This window comes from Desmodus rotundus, chromosome 5, assembly GCF_022682495.2.
Source record: "Desmodus rotundus isolate HL8 chromosome 5, HLdesRot8A.1, whole genome shotgun sequence".
NCBI lineage: Eukaryota > Metazoa > Chordata > Mammalia > Chiroptera > Phyllostomidae > Desmodus > Desmodus rotundus.
In genome coordinates this window covers 23,637,516-23,649,626 of record NC_071391.1, presented here as the reverse complement: position 1 = coordinate 23,649,626, position 12,111 = coordinate 23,637,516, and the positions used below count along the sequence as shown (strand labels likewise).

At 45.6% G+C, this 12,111-nt stretch overlaps 1 protein-coding gene across 3 annotated transcripts in view; it reads right to left on the bottom strand.

The window, feature by feature from the left end:
• The window catches only part of LOC112303192 (uncharacterized), a 198,065-nt gene that overhangs the window by 40,845 nt on the left and 145,109 nt on the right, over positions 1-12,111 (bottom strand). Inside the window, exons 3-4 of one of the 3 annotated variants that reach the window (XM_045194261.3) lie at positions 9,553-9,651; positions 2,545-2,978 (exon numbers count right to left, since the gene is read on the bottom strand). The exons of 1 other annotated variant lie outside the window; for it this stretch is intronic. In XM_045194261.3, the coding sequence (XP_045050196.2) occupies positions 2,594-2,978; positions 9,553-9,651 (484 nt within the window). In that variant the 3' untranslated portion in view covers positions 2,545-2,593. Of the gene's footprint in view, positions 1-2,544; positions 2,979-9,552; positions 9,652-12,111 lie in introns of those variants that run through there. One more of the 3 variants, XM_024558659.4, reaches the window with a different exon arrangement.

Here is a 12,111-nt window from a genome sequence, read left to right as displayed (position 1 = left end):
GTAACAAACAGCTTTGCCATCTTGGTAGTTTAAAGCAACAGAGCTTTAATGTTTGCCTTTGCAAAGTCACTGTAGTTCTGGCCCATTGTCCATGGCAGCTGTGGTGTGGGGGCTCAGCTGTGTGTCTCCCCATCCACCCATGTCCACTGGAGAATTAAGCACAGGCAAGCAAGCGTGCTCGCTCCTGAAAGTGACTCTTGCCTCCCACGCTCATTTGCATTGGTCAAAGCAAGTCACATGGCCACATCTAACTTCCAGGGAGCAGGAAATACAATCCTACCGTTGCTCGGAGGGGTGGGTTGAAAACCTTGGTGAGTAGCACTCCTGTGGTAACTGGACTATTTTTCCCATTTTACAGATGAAAGAACTCTAAAGGGAAATAATGCCCAAAGTTACACAACTCATAAATTAGGTGACTGTGTAATTGATTGTCCAGAGCGCATTACCTTTTCCAGAGAAGCGGGGGGAGTTTTAATCAGTACCTCCCCAAGTCCTGGGCCACCTGCCCTGCCCCCTTTGGGATGCAGAGATCCACCCTGCTCCTCTTTCCACTGCGATCTTCCTCATGCGTTGAGGAGTTCGTGGGTTGAAGGGTTTTGCTTACTCAGGGCCAGGACCTTTGCTTCTACATCATGCTCCAAGTTTCTGTAGCACCCGAGCCCCCAGGTGGATTTCCAAAGGGCAGACAAAGCCACAGATGGGCACACACCTAGGCCCAAAGGGCCCAAGGGGCAGTAGTGACTCAGTTTAAACATGCAGGTTGGGGTGTCCCCCCACACACACGGAGCCCCTCGGTAGGAAGAAAACTGGCGGGGTGACCCCCAGACCATTCTCCATTTTTACTGTCACCCCAGGCCCACGGTGTTAGGGCGGAGCTGGCCATGATGCTGGGATAGCAGCTCTGTCCTGGGCATAGTGGCTCCCCTACTCAGAAATGGCAGACCCAGGATGCACGTCCGGGAGGAACCCACCCTCCTAATCACCCCACTGTGTTGCCTCCAATTTAAAACCTCTTGATGAAACTACCGCTAGTGTTACTACAATTTTAAAAATCCATGGCAACGCATGTTGTCACTGACAGTTCAGGACTGCTGGGATGAGATGCAGAGTTGGTGGCGTGGAAAGGCGGGGCCAGTAGCCTGGCTGGATGCAAGTTCTAGCTCCTGCCTTCCTGGAGTTCTGTAACCTTGGCAGGCCACCTTCCTGCAGAAGAGCCTGTCTCACTGTACGGTGGGGAGAATAATAATAATAATAATAATAATAATAATAATAGTAATACGGAACTCTCAGAGTAGCTCCAAAGATGAGGTGCAACCATGCACGTGCACGAACTGCAAGGACTGAAACGTGAGACAGAAATTAAAGGAGTTCTCCCACGTGACCTTTTTGAGCAGTTCAAATGTCAGAGGTCAGACAAATCAATGCCTACAAACACTGGGCTGCTGGTGAATAGTCTTTGTGAGTTTTAGAAGTATTGTGTGAAGTGTTTTTAAAACCTTAAAATTGATCTATTACTAGGGGAAGTTGAATGGATTAAATGACAAAGGAATAGCATTTAACATTGTCTTTTATCTTGATGACTGTATTCTAAAGCTACTTATATGTGGCAGGGATTTGGAACTAAATTCAGAAAAAGTGGATCAAGACTCTCTGGGTCTTCAAAAAAGATTCAGGGATCCAACTGAAAAAGGCCACTCAGGGTCAAGTTTCCAGGGGAGGAAACTGAAGCTTGGAGAGATTAAACCTGCAGTTTTCCCTGTCCCAGGACCAAGGCAGAGGTGACTGGCTCTCCTCCCCCAATCCCAGTTGTTCTCTTTAAAGCCTCAATGTTCTCATCTGAAAAATGACTAAGGGTTATATAAGGTAACGATCGTAAAGCACTTGGTGTGGTGAGCACTCAATAAATAGTAACCCTTTTATTATTACACCAAAGGAGGGGCCTTGAGTGTTTGGGCCTCAAAGATTCTGTTTACTTACCCTTACTTTCAAACTTCAGTGCCTGGCATTAGTGACTGATGGAGGTTTTAGATGTATCAGAAAATTGTCCACGGTGTGTTTGTTGTTTTAAATACATAAAAGAAAGGTGTTTTGTTTTGTTTTGTTTTAAAGTTCACATCTTTAAAAAAAGGGTTCATGTGGTTATTAACTGGAAGAAGCTGAGGACATTTAGTGAGTCATATCAGACTAGTGATGGCAAACCACAGGAGATATGTGGCCCTGCCGCTCCGATGTTGGAGGTTAAAATGAATGTAGAGAGCTCGCCCAGGTGGACTTTAGAGTCCAAGGGACTCACTAGCTGAACGTCTTTAGGCCAATTTAGTTCCACTCCTGTTTCTTCTTCTGTAATAGGAGGTGGGAGGGGCACCTTCCTCACTGGGCAGTTGTGGGGAGGGCCCCAGTTTTGCAAAAGCACGTGGCTCTGGGCCTGAGGCAAGGAGAGGCTTCATCAGTGGAGCTAGATGACTCTCTTATAAAAATGTTTAAGACACAGTGACTTTAAGGGTAAAAATACATGCTAAGGAACTAAAAGAAATCATTGAGAGAATCATCTAAACTTTATTCTCTGACCAGCGCAATTCCACAGACAGACAATTCACACGGAAGCTGGCCGCATCAGCCTCAGCAGGCCCCTCCTGAAGTCTTCGGGAAGGCCCGTTGGCTTGCTGGTGGCTGGATTCACAAAAACATGGACCGAGGATCCGGTGGTACAGGCCAAAGCGTCAAACTGTGCCAGCTTGGGGTGGCCAAAGAAAAAGCCGTCACCGAGGTCACAGTGGTCTACTGTCGGCGGCTCCTGGGTGGGCTTAGGAGGAAACAGAGCAAGGCGATAACGCACGCTGGAGTGGCCCACTTTCTCCACGGCCAGGGCGGCCACTGGGACCTGAGGGAAGCCGACAGGTGAGTGGAAGGTGCACTGATTGGCCACCATGAACCCCACCATGGACGACGTCAGCAAGCCAGTTTTCAGGCCGCAGTACCTGGAAGGTTAAATCACGATGCTTATTCGAGTCGGGAGGACGCTGCCTCCCAAGCCGGTGACTGCGTTTCAGCAGCACCAACTGTAAAGAGCCTGGAATCTACGCCCAGCCCCGCCACCCACTCGCTGGGTTACCTTGGGCAAGCTGCTTAACTTCCTCTCGCCTCCATTTTCACAGCAATATAATGTTCACAGCGGTAGTACTACCTCATAGACTGTGAGAATTAAACCATGAATATAATACAGTGTGCCATTTAATATATGAACAGTTCCTAGACGTAGGAAGTTCTCATAAACATTGGCTATTATGAATAGTATTATGTCCATCTGCCCTTGCTTCTTATCATGAAAAGCCAGGTACTTTTGTGTTACATGAGGGAAAAAAAACCTCATTTCTTAGAGATAGTTATTGTCTCCTATCTCCACTACTAGATTGTAATCTCTTTAAGGACAGGTGCTGTGTCTTGTTTAGTTTTTAAGTTTGTTGACGAGAATTGAGGTGGCACTTGCGGGTAAGTGTGGGAGCTGAACAGAACCCAAAAAGAAAAGCATAATGCCAAGTGCCAGCCTCTCCCTTCCTCCTCGCCAAAGTGGTCCATTCACGATGGAAACATTTTAATTGCATTGTCTTTTTTTTCTTGAGAAAATTAAGACTGAACGTGAGAACTCACTGCAAGGGAACAGTCATGGGTTGCACAAAGGTTTGGCCAGAGTTGTTCCCGGAGTCGGTGCTCACAGAGGGGAACAGAAACGAGCTTCCAGCCTGTGCCCAGGGAGGGCACTGAGAGTGCCTGTGACCAGCCACCCCGGGTGTCCCCTGAGTCACCCGTCGTGACATTGGATACATGCATTTACTGACATGGAAAGCTGTTGAGTGAAAAAGCTCAGGTTACAGAAAAGAATGTGCCATTCGATCTCATTGGTTTTACAAGAACGTGTTTGTTTATATGCCTTACTGTCCAGAAAAAAATCTTTGAAAGGATAGATTCCAAAATGATTTCATGAGTTATTTAGCAGTGGAATTTGTTGTCTTCATTTTGCTTATGTGAACTTTCTAAAGTGAACATGATTTGCCTATGAAATAAGAAAAAATGTTATTTTTTAAATGTCTGGATATGAACTTCAGTTTTTAAAAAAGCACTGGAGAGAGGAGCAGTCTGGGTGAGCCTGGCTCCTCCGGACCGTCAGCATCCTGCCTTTGGTTGCCCCGCCCCCCCACCCCCGCCCCAGGGGTGGGGGATGGCTTCCCCTTGAATGCCTGCAGAGGGGAAAGGGGAACAGCAAGAAAAGCCTTGCCCTCCAGGGAAACTCCAAGATCCAGGGTGAACCAAATTCCCCGTTTTCATTTGTCCCACTTCTTTGTTGATTTGCTTTCCTATTTCTCTGCCACCACTTTCCTCATTCTTCTAGGGCACCACCAACAACGAACAGAGAGCACCTCATCCCACTGAGAAAGCAGAATTTCATGAGCTCCCTGAGCCCAGCTCAAGTACCTTTAAATAATTAAAAAGCAGAGATACTTTTAAACAATGCCATCGATGAGCACCTGGCAGCCAGGGCTATGCTGGGTGCATTACATTTTGTATTCAGTTTTCAACACAGTCCTGCAAACCAGGTTTCATCTTTCCCAATTTCCAGGAGAAAAAATAAGTGGAGAGGCCGAACACATTTCCCAGAGATGTGTGTGCGGTAAGTACCAGGCCCAAAATTCAGGCTCTCTGTGGCCGAAGTTGACATCTTGTCCTCCATTCTGGCTTACTAGATGATGAAGCCAAAAATCTGCATTTTAGTCCAGCGGATGAATTGCATTTTCTTTACGTGTTTTTGTGACTTTCAGAATTACATTGTCTTCAAATGCTAAATGACAGCTTATTCATGTTTGGACAATAGAGGATTCCTGACTGCAAGTTCACAACCTAATCTGATGCGGTTGGTGGCAACTATAGGGGACTCAGTGAGAATTGTCTTCATTGTTTCATCTTTAAGAAAGTTGAAATTTTTATCCGTATTTATATATGTGTACATACTCTAAAAAGTCAAGTAGTTGCTGAAGTCTTATTACAAAACCAGTAATTCTCTAGCTGGTTATACCATTGTTCATACCACTGGTCAAAAGTTCTTAGAATGAATTCATTCATTCGACAACCTCCACTGCACCCCTGCTTGTTATAAGTTACTGAGGACACAACACTGAGTAAGAGAATTCCTGCCCTCAGGAGTTCCCAATTTTAGAGGGGTGGAGGGTGGAATGTGTCAGCTCTTGCCCTCCTCAGGGGGGAACTCGAGAGTTGAAAATTCTTTAGCTTTAAGTTAGAGTTAATAAGCTTAGTAATTAATGCATATAAAAACTATTGTTCCAAGAACAGGGATGACCAGGGACCCACTGTGACTCCAAGAGCCTGCAAGCAATTCGACTGGACCTTTGTGTCCCAGGAGGACAGCAAGCAGTTAAGATGGTATCTGAGCCGTTGTGCTCCAGGGAGAGAGGTCTGCAGTCCAGGACACAGATAAAGAATCACTGGCCGACAGATGAAAGGATGCCAGGCAACAGAGCAAAGGATGCTAGGAAAATCCCAGGACTGACCAACCTTTTCCCTCATGTATTTTTCCCCTGACTTCTAAACCCCTTACCTACATTCTCCTCCTTACAAAAAAGGGCCGCTTTGAGATGAGATGTGAGATGGTCTTGTAGGGTACATAACCTGCCATGTTCTCAGATTGCTGGCCATCTGAATAAAGCGCCCATAAAGATTCACTGCTCGTCTCTACTTATTGGTTCTGGTAGTGGCAGGCAGCACAAGGCTGACTTTTCCAGTTTCACTCCCTTTGGCAAGAAGAAGGTGCTACTCGTGATCTTTTCTGGTTCCCATTCCCCTTTTTGCTTCTTCTTCTCTTCCTGTCTTCCTTTCCTCAACACTCACTTACTGTGGACCTCCTATGTACAAGCATGTGCTAGCCATGGAAGAGAGAGCAATGAACAAGCTAGACGGATAGTTCCTGCCCTCGGGTAGCCTGGGTCTAGAAGGGGGTGCAGTCACGATGCGGTACGGTGAGTGCTACACCAGGGAAGGCACAGGGCTCTGCAGGCTCATAGGAGGAGGCCTGACTTGATCCAGGGTATCTGGCAAGACCTGAGGAAGTGACAGCAGAGCTAAGGCATGAAGACAATGTAGGAACTACCCAAGGGAATAGTAAGGGGAAGAGTCTTGCAGGAGGAGGAATAGCAATGTGAGGGCCGAGAGGCGAGAGAGTAGGGCACATCCTAGAGATAACAGAAGTCCCAGATGGCTGGAACACAAGGGCCAGAGAGGCAGAAGCCAGACTAGGGAGGGTCTTGTTAAGGAATTTGCATTTTATCCTGAGGCATTGGGAAGGCACTGAATGGACTGTATGCAGGGGAGAGGAAAGATCAAGTGTTTTGGTAAAATGAGCATTGTGAGTTGGAATTGGATGATGGGTTAGACAGAAATAATACTGTCTGCTGGACAGCATTTAGGCAACTACATAGTGCTGGCAAAGAAGACTTGGACTAGGGTGGTGACCACAGAGATGGAGAAAACTGGACGGAATTGACGTTTTTGCATGTGCTCTGAAGATAAATTGGAGTGAAGGAGACAAAAGAGACCAGATGTCTCCCAGTCTAAGCAACTTACTGACTTCATTTGTGGAGAGAGGGAACGTGGAGGACAGGCTTGCGGTGAAAGTGAGGAAGTGATGAGCTCGGTTTTGAATAGGTTGAGGTGAAGTGCCCGTGAGATTATAAGAAGAGATGCACAGTGGAGATAATAACACACATCACTTACTTAGCCCTGTGCTACATTCCAAGCCTTCCATTAAGTGCATGAACTGCACTAGCTTGCCGGAAGGCATTTGGATACATGGTCTGATACTCAGAAAGAGGCTTGAGCTGCAGACAGTGGTTGAGAGACTGACTTTGATCTAAAATCAGGGTGTAGGCAGGTACAGTAAGGGATGGAAGCCAGCTGCTGTCATACACACAGGTGTGGTGGGCCTGTGGTCAGCAGAAAGCAAATGCTCAGTCTGACCCCAGACAGATTCAGACTTATGTAAAATAATGGGCAGACTAAATAAACTTCATGTGTAGTTTGTCTTTCTGGCCCCTAGTTTATGACCGCTGGGAAAGATGGCAATTAAATCGTGGGGGAGAGAGAGATCACCTAGAGAGAAAATAGGAGGGGGTAAGCTTGAGCCAGGTTTTCAGCCTTAGAAATGAAAAGGTAGCTTTGAACAAGTTCTCAATTAATGATTTCTTAGAACGCAACAGGTGACTGATGAAGCATCTGATTCTGATGTCACCTAATCATCACATGAGCCGAATGCCTACCTCCCATGCTTTCTTATCCCTGATTCTCTGATTTAGCAAACTTGAGAATACAGAGATGCTGGAGTGGGAAGACCCTTTGGGGGATCATGTCGTATGGGGGCTCTCCAACACTGGTGTAGCTCAGAATCTCCTGGGAGCCTGAGAAAACCCCAACCCTCCGTATTCCCCCAGACCTCCCGAATCAATCTGCAAAGAGCGGCCTAGGCATCCTCAGTTTCACAAGCTCCCAAGTGACGCCGAGGCACACACCTACCTAAGAGTTGCTCTTCTAGGCCTACACCTTTGGATAAGGAAAAGCCCAGAGAGAAGAAGTAAGCTAGAAAGCAGCAGAGTCTGTCTATACTCCAGCCCCTCTAGCTGGGTCCATTAATCTCCCCACCCCCAGATTCAGTTCCTGCTCCAACCTGGAGACCAATAAATCTCTGGGGCATTCACGGCTAAGATTCAGATCAGATGCTTGTGATCCTACCCTGATTCTGTACCCAACCCCAACAGCTGAGTTCAGTCTCACCTTATTACCCACCTCTCCCATGCTCCCGCCTTCATCCTTCCACCCATAACTAGGTTCTGCCTTAACCTGTATCCTGAGGCCTTGCCTTGGCGCCTCCCCAGGCCCTGGGGGCCTCTGGAGCAGGAGGTGGTGTGCACAGGAGCGACATGGTGCCTTTGGGTCTGTGTGAGGACCCAGCCCTGCTGTTTCCTGAGGTCTACAGGTAGGAGGGCAGTGGGCATGTGGCACAGAGACACCCTTCAGAGGACTGAAACTATTTTTGTCAATCTCTATAAACAGCATAGAATGGGCCATAGCTTGTGGTCAGTTACCTGGAATACGAGGGCAGGATTCTGGCAAGCAGTCCATTCCTACACTCCCCGAAACTAAGAATAAGCATTAGCTCGGCCACGTGGCCACCGCACAACTGTGCTGAATCCTCCAAGGAGCGTCCCAGGGCAGCTGAAGGGAAACTTAGGCCTTGGGTGTAGCCACAAGGAGGCCCTGCCTGGGCGGTGTTAGTTGGTTACATGGTTAGTTGGAGAAATACGTGTTAGAAATACAGACCTGGGAGAAAATGCCCGAAGTGTGAGCATATATAAAGCTAAAAGACTAAAATGATGAAACTTACTTAGGGATGTACTCTATGTGTCTTTATATAAATGATTTATGTTCAGGCAAGCCTATTTAGATATTGCCTTTATAGAATGACTGTGGTCTATCAGGCACAGGAAGGCTAATTGGCATTAATTGTATGCAAGTTCCCATGTCAGCCCTTTTTATTAATGTATTAACCTTGGCCTGCAGTACAGAATACTGGTTAAGATCTAAAGTCATTAGACCCGGGTTTGAATAGTAGGCAGCCATTTGCTTAAGAGGCACAGTGGAGGTTTGCTTGGTCCCTTTGTGGCAATGATGCAAGCTTACCAATTCGTAGAGCTTAGATCTCTTCAATAGGAACCGGTAAATCCATCTAGACCTCACCTTAAGTTTTACTAACTTAACCATATCGCTGGGTTTGCCAGGGGTGACATGGCGATGATCGGTTCTCTTCTCCGGCAGAGCTTACACTTAATCAAAGAGAGACAATGATGAATATGTTGATACAAACTGAGAGTAAGTGCTGTGCAGGAGAGGGATGTGGATGCGTGAGATGCTGTAACAAAAGAGTCTGACCCAGATGGAGGCAGGTAGGAGTGGAGAGTTTCTGAGGAATTGAAAGGAGGCCAGGGAGGCCCTGTAGGGGGATGGCAGGACAGCCGGAAGGCTGGGCCTGATCACGTGTAAATTGTGTTTTAGTGTAACAGTATGGGAACAGTATGTGTTTTAGTGTAACAGTATGGGAAGCCGCTGTGGAGGTTTAAAGGGGAGGCAGAGGCATGATCACGTTTGCATTTCACGATTAGCCCTCTAGGGAACAGACTGGCTAGGGCCAGAGTGGATGCAGAGACACCAGTCAGGAGACCACTGAAAGATGAGAATGGGGCTGGGGGACAGCAGTGGGATCAGAAGCTGTGACTTCCAGAGATATTCAAGGAGGGGCTCAAAGGACCGACAGACACCTGGGCCTTCCTGGCTGACTAACTTCCACCTCTCTCAAAGGTCAGTGTTTCGTAGTAACAACACCTATGACAAAAGCAGGGGACTCCACCAACTCCTTGTAGTTTCTGAGGCTGTTGATGAAACCTCAGGTCCTCAATGTCACACCACGCTCTCCAGGTTGGTCTCTGCCTCAGTTACCTCAGCACAGCTGCTCCGGTGATCTTGTCCCACTTTCTATCTGAGTAGAATCGTAGGCCTGGATTTTTCAAGTATTTCAGGAAGAATCTTATTCCAAATCTAAGGGAAATACCCACATAGACAAACACATTTACAAGTATAACTTTTAAGCTGTTTTACTTCCGAAAGGGGTGGGGGGCAGGTAAGATGAAAAGGGAAGGCGTGGTTTCTGACAGCCTCATTTTTGGGCAACTGAGACTTGAAGAACACCGAGGTTTTCCTGCGGTTAGTTTTACAGGTTCTTTAAAAGGATATTTTGGCTTCATTTTAAAGGACAAATGATATCCTAAGTAACAAGAAAAATTTCTTAGAGTTAAACCAAGCAAGATATGAAATGGAGCAAATATCTAAATAAGCCTTCATCCCATGCTATGTTTACCTCGCCTTTCCACTTACTTGTAAACGAGGTTGCCTGTATCCAGATATGAGAAGCTACTATCATAAGCTGACAATAACCACATTAGAAAAACGCCCAGACCCAGCCGGCTGCAGATCATTGCCATTACAATTTTCAAAGTACATGCATTAGGTCCCCAAACTGAGCAAACCTAATGGAAATCATCTGCTGTCAGAGCAGAACAATTTCTTTGCAACAGCATTCTGGTGAGAAGTTCATTTTGGTAAATCAGTGTCAAAATGACAAGAAAATCCAACATGTCTCAAGAGGAACAACACATAACATGCAAGATCTCCGAACCTGTGTTTACAAGCTGAACAATAGAGGGTCTGATGAAGACTTCAAGACTAAAAAAATCGAAGGACGTGCAACACATCCATTAAAACATTTTGAATAAAAATGAGAAGACCATGACATTATGCTTATTTAACAGGAAAACAGTCTGAGGGTAAATGTGGGGGACGATGACCTGATTTTCTCGGACACCCAGAAGCAGAGTCAACCATCAGAGGCGGCTCTGAGAGCACGACGAGATTAGAGAGGAACTTGGAATCTGCACACCAAGCATAGCACACCGTTGTGCTTTGTGCCTCTGCTGGAATTGCTCTCTGAGGGAGAGATTTCAAAGAAAGCGTCTCTGAAAAGTGACTGTCAGATCTTTCAAGAGTCAAAAGTACACAGGCCGGGGATAGAGTGACTGACCATTCCTGGGCCTGCCGGAAAAGGGGAGACTGGAGGTTGAAGAAGGTGGGTGACGCCCCCACCCCCACAGCGTTCAGTGGGGTCCCTAAAACCCACCACCTTGCACTTAGTTAAGGAAAATTCCAGGAGACTGAGAGCAGCAATTTAAAAACCTATTATATATCAGTCCGGTAGCAGAAAACACTTAAAACAAATTGAGAACAATTTAGACACCAAATATACCAGAGGGCTTTCTGTCTCGAACAGACATATCTGGAGGAGACAGAGGATGGAGGGAAAGTAGTTTTTCTTTTTTTTATTCACCATAATGTGATGTGGAAGCTGAAAGAACTCAGACCTTCTGTCCTGGAAAGAGGTTACTAAAGAAGTAAAGAGGTACCCCGGCTCAGAGGGTCCCCATCACCCCACGCACTTGGGTGGCTTTACAAGTTCCATTATTTGTTTCCTCATGCTTTTTAAATAATTAATTTTATTGTATGTTTAATGCATGCCCATTGTAGGAAAGTAGGAAATAGGGATAAACAAACAAAAAACTCAGAAATAACCAGAATTAACATTTTGGCATATATCTTTCCAGACTATTTTAGAAAAAGACATTTTTGTCTTGTTCTGAATAAAACCAAGATGGTTACTGCAACTTACTCTCTTCAGTCAGTTGTATCTCAAAAACTTGTTTCCGTGCTAATAAATACACTTATTTTTTTGACTGCCAAGTATGCCCTTGTATGGATGTAATATTTATTTAATGAATCCCCAGGCAATTTTAAAAACTCTTCTGCTATGAAAATTTTTTTCAAACTTCCTGAAAAGTCTGTAAGAACAGTAAAAGGACGCCTGCATGTCTTTTGTACGGAGTCATCCATTTTTAACATTGTTCCACCTGTGCTTTATCATTAACTTTTATTACTTTCGAACTACTTGGGAAGAGGTTGTACATATCATGCCACTTTTCCCTAAATATTTCAGGGTGTATTTTCTAAAAACAAGGACAGTCTCTTCCATAACCACAGAACGGTTATCAAGTTCAAGAAAATTAACATTGAGCTAATACTTTCATCTAATCTATAGTTTATATTGCAAGTCTACCAGTTGTCCCAATAAGATGTTTTATTTAGGAAGGAAGGAAGGAAGGGAGGGAAGAAGGGAGGAAGGAAGAAAGGAAGAAAAAGAAAGAAAGAAAGAAAAAAGAAAAGAAACACAAGCTTCTTTTTTCTGGTCCAGAATCATGTATTACATTCAGTCATCATCTTGTAATCTGGAATAGTCCTTCTGTCTGTCTGAGTCTTGATGACGCTGACATTTTTTAGTGACTACAGGTCACCTATGGTATAGCTTGTCCCCTAATTTGCGTCTGTCTGATGACCCTCCTGGTAGGATTGAGGTTACGCATTTTTGCTGGAGTGCTGGGTAAGTGCTGGGGG